We start from the raw sequence: 21,544 nt of genomic DNA, 5'->3' as shown, positions 1-21,544 counted from the left end.
AAGGAATTTGGCGGGCGTCATTTAATTTATTGTACCTTTCACGGCAGTAACATCTTCCAAAAATTCCATCAGGATAGCCAGGCATGCTTTCCTCTGCCTGAATCCCCATTGGGGATCTCTCATGAACTATGCTTTTCCCAGATGTTGCTCCACCATATCCCTTAAGGTCGTTTCCATGATTTTCCCCAGAACTAACGAACGTTAGTTTTCCCTTTGACCTCCTCTTTTTAAAAATTAACTAATAGTCGTGTTTGCCACTGGGCAGTCCTCAGGAACCTGTTCGATTTAAAAATGAACTGAAAAGATTTTTATTGGAAGTGTGTGGCTTAAAAGAAAACTCAAATAAAGAGAAAATATGAAAGTTTAACCACAGAAGAATATACTTGGAAAGGCGCAATTAGATGAGCGAGGTGGTCAAGGCATTAATTGGTCAACAATACAATGGTAGCTTTTCGTTTGTTTCCAGTAAGTTCAAAGAGTTTCATAAAAAGTTTAGCATTATACTTGTAATATCTAGTAACAATACTCGGACTTCTGGGTGTTTCCTGGCACCTTCCACCGGGATTCTGCTGAGGTTTGTCTCACCTGGTTGGAGTGTCTGTCGGAGCAGTATATTCAGTTCCCCACTGGCTTCTCAGAAGTGGGGGGACTTGAACTTTCTGCACCCCGCCCCCCTTCTCTTGGGAAGCAAGTTACTCCTTGAACATGACTTGGGAATTTAGGAAGCTTCTCTTTTTTCATAAATGAAAGTTTTGCTTTAGTGTTATACCCATCAGAATCTCCCTGCCCCCAATATTGAAGCAAAACTAACCAGTGCTCTTTGTGTGGCTTAAGTGTACTTTGAAATAACAGGAGCCGTCGTCGCCGTTCACTGTCGAGGCTTAGTTAACAGGGACTCTGGGAAGACAAGTGCTCTTCTACATAGAAACTATGGGGCTGCTTATTCATCAAATGGAATTGGGAAGCAGGGCTCAAGAGAAACGTTCTTGACCTTGGACGTTAAGCTTTACTCCTCATTAGCCTTCACCGAAGCTCAGGGGATGTCCTGAGGGGTTTAGGATCCTGTGTGTCCCTGGAGGTGCAGAAACCAAAATGTGTCCCATGCATTAGTGGTTATGGCTCTCTGCCCCTCCCAGCTGCCCCATGCCTTTCCTTGGACCGAGTGGCCATCTCCCACTGCTCCACCCCGCCATGTTGGGGCTCCAGCCCACGCTCACAGCAACCAGGATCCGTGCTTAGCTGTCTTTTTGGCAGGTCCACGTATTGTCTCCTTTCCTGCTCATCTGCTGGCAATCCATCATTGAGAGGTGCTATCGCCCATGATCCTGAGCCCTTCTTCTCCCCAAACTGGGCAAGACACCTTCAAGCTAAGTCAAGTTTCTGGTTTTCCAGGAGTTCTTAGCTACATGTAATGACGGTAATTGAGGTCATTAGGGAAAAGATGACAACAGGTACAACTGTTACTGTATTCTACAGAGAAATTGTAGAGGGTGCACATCAGAAATGCAGACCTGACTGTGCTACAATTGAGAGAACGCGTCACAGGCACATGGGCTATGAAGACAGCACATCTGATTTGATTTCTGGTGTGAACTTTACCAGCTGGGTGGCCCCAGTCAAATTAGCGAACTTCTTAGGACTTAGTTTCCTCGTCTCTAAAATGGTCTCCATGATACCAACGTCATGGACTTTTTGTAGACAGTACATGAAATATAATATGCAAAACCGCTTGAAATATAGGTACTCCATCAAAAAATGTAAATTTTCATCCTCTCCCTGTAGTCTTTCTGTCTAGCTACCTGTCACTTGAAAAACTGTGTGACCACATCTGTGTCTCTAGCAAGGGTGGCCCTTCCCTCTGTGTCTGTCTGTTCTGACCTCACCTTCTAATGGGATGGATAATTACGTGGTACGAGACCTCCCCACCATCGGGGAAGAGAACTGCTTTCACCAAAAGCACTTTACAAAGGAGAATAGTCAATACCACGGGCAGTGTTTTGGGGGGGGAAAAGGAATCGTGAAGAGGCCAAGTGTTGCCTCTTTAGAGATGGGAAAAATAAATCCACAGCCCCCAACAGCAACCCAGTATCCAAAAACTCTTGGTGAATTCCATTTTGTTCAATTTCTACCAAATTTGTGAGCCTGAAATGGTCCTTACCTGATGGCCTCCAACTTGGTGTCAAAGGGTTCATGGGCTTGTTAACCTTCTCACCTTATTTTGTTTTTATTTCTCTCCTTTTGGGAAATAGAACATTTTTTTCTTAAGTATATGTGTAGCCTTTTTCTTCTCTTGTCAAAAGCACCCTATTTCCATTTTGTATAAGTATCATGTACTATTCTTCAAATGATGGTGTCTCTACTCTGGAAAATGGCATCATTTTGTGCGTTTATCAGTGAAATCGCCTAAGCCTCTGAACTCACATGCATTGCTGTCTCCACAACTGGCTGTTTCTAACCTGTATTTATCCTCTATTATCTACTTCTAAGAGGTTTATGATGATGGGAATGTTAAAAACCCAATCTTCAATTCCTCTTCAATCTCAGGGAAATATAAAGGAAGATTTACTTGGTAATTCTTCTTCCTTTGCAAAAGGAATAGGAGGAAATTAACCATGACATCGGGGTGAGGAGAGCTTCCGCAGAACAGGAGGAGCTGTCAGCAGAAGTAGGGAATACAATGAAGTGAGTGTCTGCTCATCTCCATACACGGTTTCTTTAATTTTCCCAACTGCATGACGATCTTTGCTACCCATCGCCTGCCAGTTCACCGCCCACAGCACGGACCCAGATCTCGCAGGTCGGTTCTGATGATTCTATTCATTTGAATTCAGCGAGGATTTGTCGAGTGCCTGCTCTGCAGTAGGAAGTGTCTGGGCCACTGGGGAGACAGCAGTGACAAAGCCACCTGCAGAGACCCCTTCCTGCTGGACTTGCCGCGGACTCCAGTCCAGGCAGGTCTGATGAGGTTCTGCTTGATCACTCGTCAGTCAGCCGTGGAAGGCCTGGAAGCAGTACATACAGCCGAGGATTTCGTGGCTCCATGTTTCTGCTGGCACCCTTCTTCTTAACTGGTCCCACTACTGCTTAGCTGTTAACACCCCCTCCAGGAAGCCTTCTCTGATTCCATCCAAGCCCACAGAGCTGGTCCCTTTGGTGTCCCCTTTGTACCCTCTCTCTGTCTCTGTCACCAAACTTGCTATTTCGTTTGTAGCTAACTGAGTTGGGTCTGTCTCTCCTATTAGAATGTGAGCTTCTTGAGAGCAAAGATCTTGTCTTGATCTTCTTGTATTCCCTAGCATTTGGTGCAGTGTGTTGGCATGTAGTATGTGCTCAAAAACAAGTGTGTGGAGCGACTGAATGAGGAAATGAATGATGCTCAGCAACGTCAGATATCCACAGTATCCACAGTACTTGCTTTCTCTCCATAGGAACTTTCCAAAACTCACACAAAGGCCAAAAGGTCCTGAGTTAGTGCTTCTTCGTAACACCCAGGACCAATTTTCCACAGCAGTCACTTCTGGACCTTGGTAGGAAAGGACTTTGCCCAGTGTGATGTGGGTGGTGGGGGGCTCGCTCAGGGCAGAGGCCTCAGTTATGCGTAAAGCTAAGTTCACCACTTTAACAAACCTGGGAGAGCAGACTGAAGCCCTGGGGTGGAGCTGCTGAAAGCTGAAGCACTGGGAATAAGAGCTAGCTGGAGGGAGGAGAGAACAGGCCACATAAACAGCAATTATATGCTGAGTGGTACCAGCCGCACCACACCCGAGGGCATCCCTGGGCCACATCCCAGCAGAGAGCCTTCGGTCCCCAAGGGCCTTGGGAATGGAGGAGAAGCCTCCTTGGTGTCCACTGCACAGTCTAAAACAAACAGGGCATTTCCATCCCCAAAAGGTTCTCTTGAGCATATAATGATTAAAGTAATTTGTGTTTAGCTGACAATGTCTCTGTGTTGAACAATCTGTTCCTCAGTGATGCTCATAACTGAGATACCCAGCATTCGGGTTCAACTCCAGGAACATTGCCAGTGTCTGGGAGGTTTAATTTGGGTCGCTTTTCATCCCTTCTCATTCCTGAAAGCCTCCTTCCCCACCCTATGGTCTTGGACCCACCCCCAACCGAAGGAAAGCAAAAGGGAAGCTAGGTGAGTCTGAGACTCCGGATCTCCTGAGGGTTTGCTGGCAAGTGAGAGGCAGAGTGCTCAGGTGCATGTGGCCCTGTACCTCAGGCCTCCTTCTCAACTGGTGCCTTGGGTTGTTTTTTTTTTTTTCCACTGTGGCATAGGAACACCAAGTGTAGTTGTCCCTGCCTTTAATATAGATGTCCAGCTTAAGATGGAAAATCCACAAGGATAGCAGAAGAACTTCCTCCAGCCATATTCTTGTAGGCAACCGTGTACAAACTAGACCCAAGATGGGAAATAACTTGAGTTTTGCATTCTTAAATATATGATACTTCATTCCTGGAAACACGCCAATCTAACTAGAACAGTCTAAGGCAACCCGCAAAAATCAAGGGCTTCAGCCCTCTGAGGTTGTGATCCAACCTGGAATATACATTATTGTCCAGCATCTTCTTTATTGATAGTTGATCTTTAGAAAGCATTGGCAGATTTTAATATTCTGTCAATCCCACCCTTTTGTCAGTTCAATGAGTATTTATGCATATATTTTTAATCATATATTTTTTCCACTGCAAAAATAAGCTGTGTTTAATTCAGAAAATTTGGAAACCACCAAAAAGCATATATTCACAAAATCACCCTCATAGATTCACCATGGAGAATGACATAATATTATAGGACATATTCTACCAGTTATGAATATAAATGTGTGCTTGAAACAAAAAAAAACCTCTACTCTACTTTGTAGCCTGTGTTTTGTAGATATCTATTCAGTTCAACAAATATTTATCGAAGGCCTACTATGTGCTGGACCCAGTTCTAGGTGCTGGGGATTCCATCTGGGTACCAAGCAGGCAAAAGTCCTCATCACTTTGAACGTTTTCCTAGTGGGAGAGTCAGACAGGTAAGAAGTGAATATATATAGGATGCCAAGCAGGGATAAAGGATATGAGGACAAATAAAGCCCAGAAGGGGACCAGGAGTGCAGGGGGTGCTGGTCCCTTGGTACTAGTGGTCAAGAGAAGGCTCTACTGGGAAAGTGGTATTTGAGCAAAGACTGGGAGGAGGTGCGGAGCTTTGTGGCTCTCTGCCGGAAGGGTGTTCCACGCAGAAGGCATGGCACAGGCAAAAGCCCTGTGGAGAGGCACGTCTGGCAGTTTCTAAGAACTGCAAAGAGGCCATGAGGACGGAGCAGAGTGGGCAAGAGGGTGGAGTACAAGATGAGGCCAAAGGCAACAAGCCCGATGGCTGGGTGGCCTCCCAGAGGATGTGGGCTTTAGTGGGCTTTAGTTTTGAGCAGAGGAGTGATGTCATCTGACAAGCTTTCACAGCATCACTCTTGGTGATGTGAGACTATGGGGGGCAGGAAGCGAGGAGAGGAGTCGGAAGCTATCGCTTTGGAGGGCGCCAGGACGATACACGTGGAAAGCCTCCAACCATGACACTCTGAGTCAAAAAGCGATTCAGAAAAGCGTGAAGACGTTTTAGGAATCCTTTGGTCGATTTACTGCACTCACTCACATTTTTTTAAACATATGCGCAATAGTGATATAGATTTTAAAATTGGCGTCCAAGTAAGTCCAAAACAGCTCTTTCAATAAGCATAAAACAAAGATTCCAAGTGATTACAGAGCGCTGTCTTGTCTGGCACATATTTCCTTAAATGATACATGTTAAAATTTTGGTACCTTAGATTTGATGAAACACAGAATTATGGGTAGAGCTAGCGTGGTGCTGAGATTTTTCTGTACAGAGTTGCCAAAATGGAAGAAGAGTGGACAGCCTTTCAAATGTAAAACAGGGTCAGAAGCAGCCACACACACCTTGGAATTCTGTTTGGGGCCAGAGCGAACCCCGTATCTCTCCTCTGGCCAATCTGTATGAAGGTATCCTCCAACACACGCTCCCAGCACGCCCTAAGGCTGGGAACTTTCCGCAGGGACCTCTCTTGCCCTGCCAGTTTCTTATGGGCCCAGAATGCACTGAAAGCAAGATGTCCGGATAGTTCATCAGCCATGCAGCACCTGGAAACGACACACTCATTTGAGTCAGGGCTGTCATGGAAAGTCTGGGATGTATGGTCGCCATGCCTAAGTAATCGTGTTAGGTCATTTAGGGCAGAGAAATGCTGACTTTCCTCCCTGTGATCCACACACTAGCCAGAAGCCTTTGGCTTCCTGGAATTTTAAACCAAACTCAGAATCACTTGGCAGAAACTTTGAAGCCCCACAATTTTCTCCAACAAGCCCTTGCACCTTCTCAATAGTAGATGGGTGTATTGGGCTGTTTACATGCCGTGATTGGAAGTCTGTGTCTTTAAACAACAGGTCCCCACCTTCCGTGTCTATAACTGGACCTATCTGGGTGGTCTGGGAGGTCCCAAGTAAAAATAAGGGCACTGATTTTGTCACACAGGAGCTCCACAAGCTTCATGCAAGACTGTGCTGTGTTTGAGGACATCCCTGATGTAACTCCATCCAGCTGGGGAGGCCTCCAGGGAGAAAGCAGATTTCTTAGGACTGGCCTCCCCTCCTTCACCTGCCTCTTTCCCTTAGTAAGCCTAAAAGCTACAGTTCTCAGAGAAGAAAGTTGATGGGGAGTGGTGTAACAATGAGCCTGCTGAGTCTTTGATGACACTAGGCGTCATCCTTATAGTCTATAAATTTCTATGTGGAGGTCTAGTCACCTATCCTTTCTCTCTGGCTTTGAACTTTTCCTTCCAGTTTTCTCTTGTTACTAGTTTCCCCTTTGGTCCCTCAGTCCTTCCATATAACATTGGTAGTTTCATCATTATGTGCAACTAGCAAGGTGGGGGCTTTTCAAAAACTGGGTGCTGCCATGGGGTGTCTTGTGGGAGAATGGTACCCTTGGGAGTTTTATGAAATCATCTGTTTGTTTTTTCTCCATCCTAGAGTTATGAATGGGTATTATTCCTGAATCTTTTTTTCTCGTTTTGTCTCCAAGGAATGTGCTTGTCTTCGCCCTGTAGTGGTACATTTATTTCTAAGTATGTGATTAAGGAACAAATCATAAAACTAATGGTGTTTATGTCCCTGCCTATAAATGAAAAATACATTTATTTTACAGTGACTCATATGAAAAGGAGTAAGATCATTTTTATTACAACCCTTACCACCTCCATTCCTCACAATGCTACTCTGTTATTATTTCAGACATGCGAGTCATTGGCTCAGAGGATTTCATTTTATCATCATTTATTTGCTTTAACTATTTATTATTGAAATGCATTGCAATCAAGTCTCTGAAATTTAAAATAAGAAGGTAACTTTGTGATTTCTGAAACATAGAAACCTCTTTTGTTAGACGGCATCGTCGATGAAGCAAGGCCACTTCCCTCTCCTGCCTAAACATTAATTGCATGTCTCATTTCTACATATAAAGAATATTCTCGTGTTTATGTTTTCGTAGGTACAGGACAGAATAAAAATATCAAATGTAGGCCCTGCTGTAGTTAGGGGTCATAAGGTACAATTAGCAGGGTATTTTTTTTTTGTATGTGTATCCATTTGCAGGCAAAAATTAAAAGATGACTCGAATTGTTTCCATATGGGAAAAGATTCTCTACTTTTTCTTCCAAAATCCACTTGGTTTTAATCTCTCTGCTACATCTCGTTAATATTGTTTTGTTTTGTTTTTGTTTTTAAGTAAAGCTGATCTTCCTCCAAAGAATGTCCTGTGGAAAAACAGAGAGACCCAGTAATGAAATCCAGGCGTCTTATGTGAAATGTTTCAGAAATTAATTTAGTCCCAGGATTTTTGTCCGAGGAATCAGTTTTATGTCAAATTCTAACCTGTGAGCTAGTCTCTAACTATGAACACAGAATTAATGACAGTATTGATTCTGGGATGTCAGGATCTGTTTGATGATAAAATAATTTTGTCATAATTAATGGCAAAACACACTCATTGCATAGTCTCAGATAATAAAGCCCCCAGAAAAGAGTTCCGCCCTTCACATGTAAACATCAAAACGCAAGTAATTATTTTTCCTAAAGGTTTGAGCAGATTGCTATTAGAACTGAAAAAATTCCTTCTAATCTTTTGGCCATGCTAAATTCCTAATGATTGCCTGGAAGGACCTTTCTTTGCCTGTAATGTAGAATGAGTTGCCAGTTTGTAATAAGCATTTAATCATCATATTCAAAGTCAAACAGCTCCCACTGATGTATAAGATAGGAGAGGGTGCCTTGTAAAGGATTTCATCATCTTAGCATTTGTTTCGTCTGGTGCTAAATTAGCTCATTTCTTTTAGGTTATGAAAATGCATGCTTTCAGATTCTTATTTTTTTTCTCCTGTCACTTTCCCATTAAGTTTTATGAAGACAAGACACTTGTAGCCTGTTTTCCACATGGGTTGTATGTAGGTCACAATTCTTCAGACAGAAAGAGGACTCCATTTGGTGTTTATATCTTTGGCAGCTGCATCAGCATCTTGTATCCAATCCAGGCCCTCGGGGGAAGGAGTCTTCCTCATCACAGATGGCTCAGAATTCGAGATTCTATCTGCAGTTGCTCAGAAACGTGAAGGAGCCATTTTCAAGTTGTCTGAGCTCCGGCTAAGAATTTCCTTCGCTGCTCACAGTGCTTTAGCTACTAAGCCAAGCCGGTTGCTGTGGGTTGGCTGAGATTTCCCGACAGTCTCGCCTCCTTCCAGATGTCTCGCGATCACTGCCGTGGCAGGGTCTGTGTGTTGCCTCGTCTTTGCCAGAAGGACTGCAGATGCTCTCTGCTTTTTCTGAGCGGCAGTTTGAAGCAATGTGTGTAGCATACTATCTCATTGTTTGCTTTGGGGCGTGACTTCTGCTGCTTTGTAAAGAGTGTTGTCCGAGATTTCAAAGAGAAACTCAATATTGGCCTTTGTCACACAGAGGCTGGTAGGGCAGGGGACTGCCACAGAGCAGCTCATATTGTACAAAGTTGGACCAACACAAGGGGCTTCATCTGCTGGAACTTTAGAACGTGAAGAGGGTAGAGGTTCTAGTTAATGCTTCCAGAATGTGTTCGTATGGCACACTCGACTCAGTGAACTAAGGACAATCTACTTCTCTCAGCCGAGGAAGCCTGGAGGGGGCAGGTCTTCAGACCTGTTTGAAGGAAGTCACAGGACCAGCAAGCTTAGAAGATAAAGAAGTGAGTCCTAGACATGAGGTGTGTGGTTGGTGTTGAGGGTATGGCTGACTTGACTTTCCTCCTCTTTTCTGTGTTGCTGTCAAACTCAGTAAATGGGTCCCATTCATTCACTTACTCAGCAAGTATCTGTCAAATACCTACCATGTATGGGCATTGCCCTAGGTGCTGTAAGGCCACAATGATGACCAGGGCCCAGTCTCACCCTCCGGGACTTCCAATCCAGTGAGGTCCCTGAGCATGGCCACAAATAGCCACACGTACCATAGAGAAGAGCAAACAAAAATATTACAGAGGTTCAGAGAAGGAGACCATCCCTTCTGCGTGGCGGTGAGCCAAGAACAACTTTTCACAAAGTCTTTATAGGAACTTAAAGTTGGGGGGGCCTTTAAAGAGCTGAGATGGGGCGTGAGGGCATTCCAGACACAAGGGCTGAGTGGGCAGGGGCCTATTTGAGAAGGTCAAGAGGTCAGGATAGCTGAGCTGTCCTTGTCTGTGTGAAAAGGGGGAGTGGGGTGGAGGATGAGCGGGAGAGACTGGCGACCAGGCATATGGGCTACGGAGGCCAGAGAAGGAGCTTGAACTGAATTTGCAGGAAAAGGGGAGCTACCGCAGGCTTTTGAGCAGAGACGTGTATCAGAGCTGGCAGCATGGTTAGGGCCGATGGAATGGGGGCCTGAGGCAGGCAGAGGGCGAGCTGGCTGTTCCAGTTGGCTCCCAGGCGAGGGAAGCTGAGAGGCGAGGAATTCAGGGCAGTACCCCATGAGGTTCCTGAGAAGACAGGAATCGGGGGGCAAAGTGAAGTGGAAGGATGAGCCCTGGGCAGAAGGAAGGCTGCCTGCTCTCTAAGAATGAGGAAGGACAAGGCAGTGTGCAGAGGTTCCCTTGGGGGCTTCTGAAGAACTCACAGACTCTAGGGAACCAGATGTAAACATCTGGCAGACCCAGAGAATGCAAAGCTACCGTGTAACAGAGCCATTGAAATCAGCACCTGGAGGCCCCACTCCTTTCTTGTCCAGCCACAGAGGGGCCAGAAACTGCACTTGACCAGCCGGGGAAGGGGAAGAGGTTTAACCTAAAATCAGGTTAAGAGTTTTCACTATTAACTGGGATTGTTACCCTTTTAATTACTGAAATGAGACTGTTTCCCACTTAAAGTGACTGAAGGCCTTCCTGTCGGCTTCATCTCATGACCGGAAGAGTCAGGGGACCCAGCTGAGTTTTCACACAGGAGCAGGAGCAGGTTTAAAAGGGAGACTGAGAAAGGCGTGTTTCAGGTTCACGTGTGATTCCTCCACGTTTGCCAACGAGTCACAGAGAAGCAGTCCTGGCAGTTCGGAGACATTCACTTGACTGAGCTCTTCCTCTTCCTCCTTTCCTGGATGGAGCTGATTGAATTAATCAATTCAAGTGCAAACAACTTAAACCACAGTGTACTGTGTCTGCGATAAGAGTGCGCCCGGGGAGAGAAAACTTAAGTTGAAGACACTGATCTCCAATTGTGAATGTCAGATATTAGCAAGGGCAGCAGACGTCCTTGGTGGGAGGTCCGGGGAGGTGATGGAGAGGTGCTCAGAGCCAGCAGCCTGGAGAATGGGTAGCCCCTGAAGACCACAGCCCTGTGTGCAGTGTACTTGGGACAGGAAGCCATCTGGGACATGGTTCACTCATCAGCTGCAGCTGGCTCTAAGGGCGCAATCTTTGCGACTTTGAGCAGACAAACTTTGAGGTCAACCAAGTTACGTTTCAGACCCAAAAGGGAAAAACAGAGACACCATAACCCAAGATCTGCCAAATCACCTTCACAGGAGGGTTCTGACAGCACTGAAGTATCCATCCTTGGAGAAGCCAATGGAGCTAAATAAATCACAGCTCTAAACACCTGATTGCATCCTCCTGACTCGTCCATCCCCGTCATATTGTCCAGCTGCGCCCTGGCTGCTGCTGCTTAACAACTGTCCCAACTGCTTGTTATTTAAACTCATTAAAAATGAGAAAGAGAAAAACCACTGCCCTGTTTTATTCGCTGCCATTATGCAAAGAGGCATTCTTCTGTTGAATCCTGGATTTAAATTCTGGAAAATTCTCTTCTACACAAGTGGTCATTTCCCTAGCCATTTTGTGAAACAAAACAAGTCCCCCTAGAGTCGATTCTTTAAAAATGTATATATTTAAAAAATATTTAGGGCTAATATATAGAAATTGAAATCTATTAGTACCAGAGTCAGTTTTATGCCTGCGGTATGGACTGTGTTTATTTGTGATTGTGGTACACGAGCAGATTTTTAAGGCTTAATACAATGTAAGGTTGCTTTTTCTATGACAATAAGAGTAACAAAGACAATGGCTTACTTTATGACACAAACACTTTTTAGTGATCTTTGAGAGTTTGAGTTCCTTGATATCAACTCCAGGTTGAATATCACAGTCAGAGATTTAATCAATAGACTTGTAGCAATTGATCTCTATCACCAACTCTTCATAGAAGCTCCATGCCACAGTCCAAATGTGCCCCATTTAACACAATGGACAAGCCCTGCAAAGGCACCTATTTTTGTAACCCGCCGCACTGTGCCATATCATAGAGCTGGAACACAGCTCCCTACGGACATTTTGGCTTCCAAGTTAGATGCAGCAATAAATGCGATTTGATTGTCCCTTTATGTTGAATCTCTAAAGGGAAGATGGTCATTTCTTAACAAGACTTTCATTCTCTACATGACTCATGTTAAAATAAAAGTTCTGTGCCAGGCCCTAGGGCCCAGGCCCGCAAGAGAGGGAAGCACCCCACGTGGCGCCATCTTTTAAAATCTCTTAATTGTCAAGACTAGTGGATCTCTATTGCAGGAACATATTTCCTTTATAATCCAGGAGCACGCTCGGAGCGCTATTTGCCAGATTATGGTATCCCCAAGGTTCTTAAGTGTTTATTTAACTTGAAGCTTTTCAGTACCTAAAATCATAAAATCAAATTTTTTACAAAAACTGGAAGCCCACTAAAGGGTATTAATTATGTTAGTATTCACCTAAAAATACTCGAGGAAAAGCAATGCCTCTTTTTCACACAGCAAAATCGGTTGGATTAAAAAAGTCATTTTCATAATTTAAGCGAATTCTTTCACAAAGGGGGTTTGTTTCTTTACTCCTTTTCTCCACAGCAAGTTCTTTTTATCTTCTTGCTCTCCTTGCCAAATTCGCTCTCCTATGAAAATCTCTGACGGTGTTCAAAAAGGCTGAACTGTCTGGCAGTTTGAGCAGGATCACGTCGATGCAGGCATGACAATTAACAGTTTTTATGGTTTCCTGTGAATCCTGTGAAGAGAAGTCGCAACTGGCCATGCGGTCGAAATGTGACCTGGTGCTGTTTTCTGTTGTTGGTTTTGTTCTGCTTCTGCAGGGGAGTTGGTGTGGGAGAGATAAAAGAGATGTTAGAAGTGTCACAGATTTCTGTCTCTCTAAATCAGGTGATTCTCTTGGAGACCACAGTCCACCTGCCTGGCAGGAAATCCTGCCTGGTCATGGGTTAGGTTCTTCCTCCAGCTTCTTAAAGCTGTTGGAAAATCTCTAGGTTTCTGTAGAGCAGGGAATTCAGCAAAGGCCTTTGGTCTCCAGTTCACAGTAACCATTCCACGTAGGCTTGTCCAGCCGCCATGCCTCTTGAAGACCCGGTGCTCGAACATGCCTGTTTCCTGGTCTCAGCAAAGGGCATCGTGGCCTGTGATCCTCGAGGCCTAGACTCTTGCCAACATCCCCTTGCCAACCCATCAGAAACCTCACCACCCACCCTGCAAGCACTTTACAGGAGTGGGGTGCTGGTCCTCAATACTCCCAGGACTGAGCCTCCATCCACCTCCTTGTCTTGAGCAAAGCTTTCCAATCTTTTCTTCTCTAGCTACTTCTTTGTTTTGTCTTGAGTAGCATCTGGAAGAGTAGCAGCTGATGAAGTGGACCATCTAGGAGATGCTTTCCACTCTAGATGGAAATACAGATGTTTCCACTCTAGATGTTATAATTCCGTGATTCTGTGTTGTGTTCCTCGAAACCCACGATGTTACTGAATGTGGTGACAACAGACTAACCATGGTCATTACAGATCCCATCCTTTACTCAGTTCCAGGCACTGAGCTCTTCTCACTCTGCCTCTCAGCACCTCTGTGGAGTCAAGGGGCAGTGATGGTGGGCCAGGGCATGGTCCTTCAAACTGCCCTGGTTCCTGGATCCCTGGAGCCTGGCCTGGCATAGACTTTAGTCTGTCCCCAGGGCACCTCTCCCTGACTCATCACACTCTCTGTTGCATGTCAGCGCATACAACTAAAGGACAATGAAAAGGTTTCAGAGAATTGAGTTGGGTCACGTTCATCAATTGTTAGCTCAAATGCCTTCTGGAAGAGCGTGAGATTATTATATTCCAGCCACCAAAATCCCTTTAATCCTCTTCGGAAACTGGACTGCAAGTTCATTTCCATAGCTCATTAACCTCTTTTGGATCGATTAGCTTCAAAATGTTGAAAATTGGTTTTTCGCCTTTTGAGGGTAAATTTGCAACCCTCAGCGTTTTGCGCTGGCTGAAAGTCCCTGAGTTGCTTGCCCCAGAGGGGAAAGGCTGGGCCTGATGAAGACAGTTCTAAGCTGGTGTCTTCTTAGGTTATACAATTCCAGGGGAGAGTGGGAGGGCCACAAGGATTCAGGAGCTGTGTTTTCAGCACACTGGGACAAGCTCTGTATATCTTAGATTGATGGTACGCGCAGGATGCTTTTCGTTCTCCTGCCAGTGTCTTTCTTAAGTAGCTCTGTGGCAGCAGAGGACCCTGGGCTATTATGGCTGGAGAGTGGGGGTTAAATTGTCCACAAGAAAGAATTGCAGACCTCCCCAAATGTAAATGCTTAACAGAGATGGATTTTAATGGAAATCAATTTCACTCCTCCTAAGAAGCCTCTGGCTTCTTGGAAAATACAGACTGCTCACTGTTGATTACTGACATGATATTTCCTTTCTTTCTCCCCTCCCTTCCTGCCTTCCCAACCTGTTGGCAGCTGTCCATATCTGGCAGTGAAAATCACTCCTGCCATCCCCGTGGTTGGCGGCATACTGTTCTTCTTTGTGATGGGGACGCTGCTTCGCACCAGCTTCAGTGACCCCGGCGTCCTTCCGCGAGCCACGCCTGATGAAGCCGCCGACCTGGAAAGGCAAATAGGTAACCCTGAAGGTCGGCCCTCAGCCTTTGGCCACTTGCCACCTGTGCGGGGCCACAGTGCGGGAGGACAGGCGGAGGTGGCGGTGCAGGAGGGGCAGGGCGCTGGACGGTGCCACGTAACCCGGGAGGAGTCCCGGCAGCCTGCATCCCCTCGGCGGCAGGATGAGCTGAGGAGGAGGTGGGATGTACAGTGGTCGGAGGTAAGGCCGAGGGGCTGGTGCACGGGAGGCGGGCTGGTGGTGCCATCAAGCAAGGAACCACCCCGAGCCATTTCCTGATGTTTCTTTGAAGCCCGAGTGTCCGAGTCTGTTCTGAGGACCCTCAGTGGTGAGAGACCTGTAGATGTAGGTGACTCTCTCTATTCTCTTTTATAATCATCGTAGCTTAACTCCACTTTCCATAATATAAACCTGGAAAGGTCACATCTTAGACTGCTGTCTTATTTATCCAGCCTGGGATCCAGAATTTCCTTTGTTTATTTATTTATTTATTTTTGCTGAGGAAGATTGGCCCTGAGCTAACATCTGTGCCAATAGTCCACTATTTTGCATGTGGGTCACCACCACAGCATGGCTAGGGACAAGTGGTGTAAGTCCGCTCCTGAGAACCGAACCTGGCTGCCAAAGCAGAGTGCACGGAACTTAACCACTAGACCACAGGGCCAGCCTCCAGAATTTCCTTTATTATGGCATAAAAAAGGTATATATTGAGATATATTGACATGAATAGCTTTATTTTTCCTTAGGTATTGAAATATTAGGATAACAAGTTTACATCAATCCATTCTAAAGATATTACAACAAATCTTAATTTGTCACACAACAAACTTTTAAAGCTCTTTTTTCTAATTAAAAAGAGAGCTTTCTCTCCCCTTAAAAATTTGCATTTCAAAGCCTTCCCAGTGGGGTAGTGGTTGAGTTCATGTGCTCCACTTCAATGGCCTAGGGTCCACGGGTTCAGATCCTGGGTGCGGACATACACACCACTCATCAAGCCATGCTGTGGTGGTGTCCCACATACAAAGTAGAGGAAGATTGGCACAGATGTTAGCTCAGGGCCAATCTCCCTCACCAAAAATAAAAAAATAAAAAAAAATAAAATTAGTCTTATAAAGCATATTTTTAGAAAAGATGTTTGAATTTGTGAATGTGTAGCTTTGCAGTGGTGCATCAGTTAATTTGACAAGAGTGGCAGAGGTGTTCTGGTGACTCAGCGTGAGCACAAAGTTTAGGCATGAAAAATCCATTGACAGTTAGTTCTCTCCCAGTATTCCTCCCATTCCATGGGCTTCGTTCCCTCCCCAGCCTCACTCAGCCGAGAGACTCTCCCTGCCTTTTCCACAGTGTAAAGAGATACAAGTGTGGGTCTTGATAGGCAGTGTCTGCTCTGGTCTGCCGTCCCTAAGCACTGAAGCACAGTTGTGCCTTTCTCTGAGGACCTGCCTCTATCCTTTGTCCCTGTCGCCTGGGTAGGAGCAGTAAAGGAGTTGATAGCAGGAGTGTATGGTGGGTGGTCTGCTGAGCAGCAGCCTTTTTGTGTCCTGAGGTAGGGGTGGGAAGAAGCAGCAGTGGGGAGACAGTCTCTTTCTTACCACCGCATTTTGGGACATCAAGACAGGACATTAATTCATAATTTAAAGCCTCACATTTATAGCACATTAATAATTTATAAAGACCATCCATGGCGAGCATGGAATTTGATCACATCCAAGCAAGTTTGTGAGGAAGACTTTATCATTACACCCACTTTACAGATAAGGAAACTAAGCCCCAAAGAGGCAGATGGGAGAAAGTGGCAGAGCCAGAGCCTCGAACCCACATCAGCTGGATCTCAGCCCTTGTTCTTTCCAGGTTGTCATGTCACAGGGGGGAGAGGGAGACCAGGCCCACTTTCCTTCAAGGACTAGAAGTGGACCTATAGCAAGAACACAGTCTGTGCCCACATCTTTAGCACACAGCTTGAAAATCTTCCACTCCAGCAGTGCGCACAGAGCCCAGCTCCCCACACTGGCCGTTAATCATTTTCCTGCTGTGATCCTGGTTTTTTCCCCTGCCTCCCAGTTAGTGCAAGAAGCATCGGCAAAGTCAGCAAGATTAGGAACCAGTTTTCTGCCTTTCTTAAAAGGGACTATAAAGAGTGACCATGAAACTCTCTATTATAAATGCAGATTCTAACAGGCACAGAGTTCCCATTCATCCTTATTAATATTGAGGAAGTTAAGCAATTCACTCAAGTTTTTTTTTTTTCATTGTTCTTTTTTTTTTTTTTTGCTTAAAGTTGATAACCTTAGAGCAGTATTTTTTTTTTTTCAGTGAGGAAGACTGGCCCTGAGCTAACATCTGTTGCCAATCTTCCTCTATTTTATATGTGGGTCACCACCACAGCATGGCTTGACAAGCAGTGTGTATGTCCATGCCTAGGATCTGAACCGCAAACCCTGGGCCACTGAAGGAGAGTGCACAAACTTAACCACTACACCAATGAGCTCGCCCCTAGAATAGTGTTTTTTAATATAAGTATTTGTAAAAGGCAGCTCTGCCCTGTGCCACCCCCCACTCCCACCCCACGGAGACATAGATTGTGTTGAGAGAACGAGATGGGCTAAAGGATAAAACCACGTTTTGTTTCCTGCAAAGGAGAGCAGAGGATCTTCAGAGACAGGACGTCAGTGTGGCAGAAATGAGTAGCTTGTCACATCCTCTCCTCAAAAGTCAACAATAAACCTGAACAAAATAGTGAGAAACAATCATTTCATGGTTCTGGAATTTGACCATGTTGAGAAGCGGTTATTCATGAAAAACTGTAGAACTTTGGGTAAGAGCAGTGAGAGTCTGGGGCCTTCTCACTTGGGGCTGCTCCACTGTCACCCTGAATTCCAAAGGGGAGGAAGCTCTACCCAGACCAGGGCAAGCCCTGAAAACCAGCAGCTTCCCTGTCTGAGGGGCTGTCTTGGTTTGGAGTGGAGTATGGAAAAAAACAGTAACTGAAACTTTCACCTTAAGAAGCTAGATAAAGAAGAGCAAACTAAACTCAAAGCAAGCAGTAGTAAGTTAGCATTAAAGATGAATGGAAATCAATGAAATAGAATACAGAGAAAATCAGTGACACCAAAAGTTAGTTCTTTGAGAAGAGCAATGAAAGTGGCAAACCTTTCACCATCCTATCCCCTCCCCCCAAGAAAAGACAGAGAGAAGATACAAATTAGCCAAATCAGGAGGCATCACCATCTGCAGAAATTAAAAGGATTTTAACTTTATGCTGCACATTAGACAACTTAGATGAATGAACAAATTCTTAGAATGCCACAATGATCAAAAAGATGACTCAAGAAGAAATAGAAAATCCAAAGGGACCCATAACAAGTAAAGAAATTGGTTGTTTATGTGAAAAAGATCAATTTGAATCCTTACCTCACACCATACATAAAAGTTAATTTCAGAGACCTAAATATAAGAGTTAAAACTACAACACTTCTGGAGAAAACATAGAAGAAAATTTTTGTGATGTTGGGTTAGGCAGAGTTCTTAGATATGACACCAAAAGCATGATTTGTAAAAGAAAAAAATGATAAATTGAATTTCATCAAATTAAAAACTTTTGTGCTTCATGAGACACTATTAAGAAATTGAAAAGACAAGCCACAGACTGAGAGAAAATATTTGCATATTATATATCTGATAAAGTGTCTTGTTCTTGTGTCCTGAATATATAAAGATCTCTTACAACTCAATAATAAGATAAAGAACCCAACTAAAAATGAGAAAAGGATTTGAATAGACATTTTTCCAAAGAAGATATATGAATGGCCAATAAGCACATAAAAAGATGCTCAACATCATTAGTTATTAGGGAAATGCAAATCATAACCAGAGTGAAGCACCATTTCACACCGACTACAGTGACTCTAATCAAAAATACTGACACTAAGGGGCCAGCCCCATGGCCAAGTGGGTAAAGTTCCACACCCTCCTCTTTGGCGGCCCAGGTTCAAGGGTTCAGATCCCAGGTGTGGAGCTACTCCACTCATCAGCCATGCTGTGGAGGCGTCCCACATACAAAGTAGAGGAAGATGGGCACAGATGTTAGCTCAGGGCGAATGTTCTTCAAGCAAAAAAAGAGGAAGATTGGCAACAGATGTTAGCTCAGGGAGAATCTTACTCAACAAAAAGGACAAAAACAAAAACGACCCCACAAATACTGACAATCAATAACAAATGTTGATGAGGACATGGAGAAATTGGAACCCTCACGCATTACTGGTGGGAATGTAAAATGGTGCAGCCACCTTGGAAAACAGTTCCTCAAAATTCCTCAAGAAATTAAACATAGAGGTACCATATCACCCAGCAATTCTACTTCTAGGTATATATCCAAGAGAAATGAAAACATATGTCCTCGAATGTGCGTTATACCTAATAGCCAAAAACCGGAAACAACCCGAATGTCCATCAATGGGTGAGCTGATGGAAAATATGAGGTATACCCACACAATGGAATACTACTGAGCAATAAAAAGGAGTGAAGAGTTGACGTAACATGGATGAACCCAGAAAACATTATGCTAAGTGAAAGAAGCCAGGTCAAAAGGCTGCATATTGTGTGACTGTGTTTATGTGAAATGTTCAGAAAGGGCAACTCTTTAGAGACAGAAAGCTGGTCAGTGATTGCCTGGGCTGGGGGTAGGAGTGAGAATTGACCGGACACGGGCATGAGAGAACTTGTTGGGGCAATGAGAATGGTTGTGATGGTTGCACAATCTAATAAATTTACTAAAAATCATTCTAACGTACACTTATAATGGATTACTGGTATAGTATATAAATTACACCACAATAAAGTGGTCAAAAATAAAAAGGAAGAAGAGAGGAGGGGAGAGAGGAGGAAGATGGAGTGGAAGGAAGGTCCCACCCATCCTGCAGTTGTGTGTCTTAAAGCTGTTGGACACTTTCTAAACCTCATTCCTCCTTGTTCTTACCTGGAGAATGGGAAGAGTGACGCACATCCTGTAAGGTTCTTGTCAGGATTGGCCTAGCTCAGTCACTGGCAGTATTACTTTAAGAAAAATATTCTCCTCTTTTCCCACCCAGCTCTCGCTTCACCTTCTTCAAACATCGATTCTCATAAAAAGCGACCTGAAATGCGATAGGAATAAATGGCAGAGCTGATACAACGTGCGGCTCATGCTTTATCCGGAGTCCTCCCGTTGATTACTTGGCTGCGGAAAATGAGATTATGTCCCAGTGAAATCTTAGCACATTTATTTTCCTATCTAAAGAAGGAAAAAGGAAAAATGAGATTTGGAAACTTTTCGGTATTAGGTAATTAATTCTAATTATCCATAGTGTACCTCTACTTACAGAAGCCCGTAAGAGCCGCTTGAGACCAGCCATCTGAGTCATTTACTGAAGACTCGCCAAGGCCCTGGACAGCGTCGCCCGTCCCCAGCTTTCTGGAGGGGAGCGGGTGGTGAGGAGGAGGCTGTGCGGCTCAGAGTCTGTTAGTCTCTTGAAAGGCCTTCCTCTTCTTTTTTCTGAAAGAATTCTCCCAGTTACTTATGTCGCAGCTAAAAGGACGGCAATGACCAGCACCAGGGGTCCCCGGGGGTGTCGCCGGGTCACTGCAGTCCTGTGTGTAAATTACAGTTGTGGAAGTTCAGTTTTTTCAGTTCACTTGGGGACGATCAGATACTAAGCGACGGATTGGGGGTTGGAAAAAAATTACAAGATGCTGTATCATAAATCATGGGATCAAAGCATTTCATTACAATTAGGGACAGACCTTTGCAGGCATCCAGATGGAGACAAGGGCGGGCCTGCCTCTCCGCTCCCTGTTCCCCATGCGCCCTCTCTTCCCATCCTCTCCACGGTCCTGAGGAGGGAAGTCAGGCCAAATGGGCACCCGGCTTGCTGGGCTCCGAGAGCAAGGCTCCTTATTTAGCAAACTCTCCCCCGGTGTCACGGTGACCTCGACACAAAGGAAGTGATCTCAGGGTCGCTTGGTGGGGGTGGAATCAGATCAAAGGAAGCTGAGTGGTCTTTAGGACATTCCCTCGAGCTGGGCAGCATCTGAAGAACTGTTGCCTTCGCTCTCCGCCTTCTACTGACTGGCTCGAACACCAACCTGTTAAATCAGTGCGCACGTGTCTGCCTCTGTCTCTTTCCCTCCCTCCCTCGTTTCCCTCCCTTTCCTACCCTCCTTTCCTCCCCGCATCGTCCTTCTCCTCTCCTTCCTCCCCCTCCTCCTCTCTCTCATCCCCTTCTTCCTCCTCCCCTCCCCTCCTCCCTCTCCTCTCTCATCTCCTCCTCTCTCCTCCCCCTCCTCCTCCTTTCTCCTCCTCCCCCTCCCCTCCTCCCTCTCCTCTCTCCTCTCCTCCTCTCTCTCCTCCCCTCCTCCTCCTTTCTCCTCCTCCCCCTCCCCTCCTCCCTCTCCTCTCTCTCCTCCCCCTCCTCCTTCTTTCTCCTCCTCCCCCTCCTCTCCTCCCTCTTTCCCTCTTCCTCCTCTCTCTCCCCCTCCTCTCTCATCTCCTCCTCTCTCTCCTCCCCCTCCTCCTCCTTTCTCCTCCTCCCCCCCTCTTCCTCCTCCTTCTCCTCTCCTCTCCCACCCCCTCCTCCTTCGCTGTCTTCCCTTCCTCTTGCTTCTCCTCCTCCTTGTTCTCTCTCTCATACTCCCTCCTTTGGTCAAATTCTCATCATCCAACAATTTTTCTTATAGTCCACAGAACCAATCACCATTTCTAAGACTCCAGTTTATCTCCCATTATTTCCCGAATTAACCCTTGGACTGGGTATCCTCTAGAGGAGATATTTGGGAAGCGTGGCCCAGCAGCTTCCCCATCCTGAGGAAACGCTGGCCTTCTCAGCGGCTCAGTCTTCCACCATCCCAGACACTGCGACTCCTGGGAAGAGTTCCACGGGAACGGGATGTTTTCACCACCACTTCCACCTGCTGGAGTCTTTTCCCCGAAGACATCTTCATTCAATGTTTAAGAGCAGAAACATTTTAATTGGAATTTTAACAAGACTGATGGATTTTTGTTAAAGAAAAATACTTTCTGAGGAGAACACTATTAAGCCAATTTAAG

The 21,544-nt window shown here is 45.3% G+C and overlaps 1 protein-coding gene across 4 annotated transcripts in view; it reads left to right on the top strand.

The window, feature by feature from the left end:
* Positions 1-21,544, top strand: part of ZDHHC14 (zinc finger DHHC-type palmitoyltransferase 14) — a 275,559-nt gene that overhangs the window by 141,555 nt on the left and 112,460 nt on the right. For all 4 annotated transcript variants that reach the window (XM_014846956.3, XM_014846958.3, XM_070484686.1 and 1 more), the window contains one exon: positions 14,303-14,463. In XM_014846956.3, coding sequence (XP_014702442.2) covers positions 14,303-14,463 — 161 coding nt within the window. The remainder of the gene's footprint in view (positions 1-14,302; positions 14,464-21,544) is intronic.

The sequence above is a fragment of the Equus asinus genome, chromosome 1, assembly GCF_041296235.1.
Source record: "Equus asinus isolate D_3611 breed Donkey chromosome 1, EquAss-T2T_v2, whole genome shotgun sequence".
Taxonomy (NCBI): domain Eukaryota; kingdom Metazoa; phylum Chordata; class Mammalia; order Perissodactyla; family Equidae; genus Equus; species Equus asinus.
The sequence above is the reverse complement of the archived record's forward strand: the minus strand, read 5'-3'. Positions and strand labels throughout refer to the sequence as shown.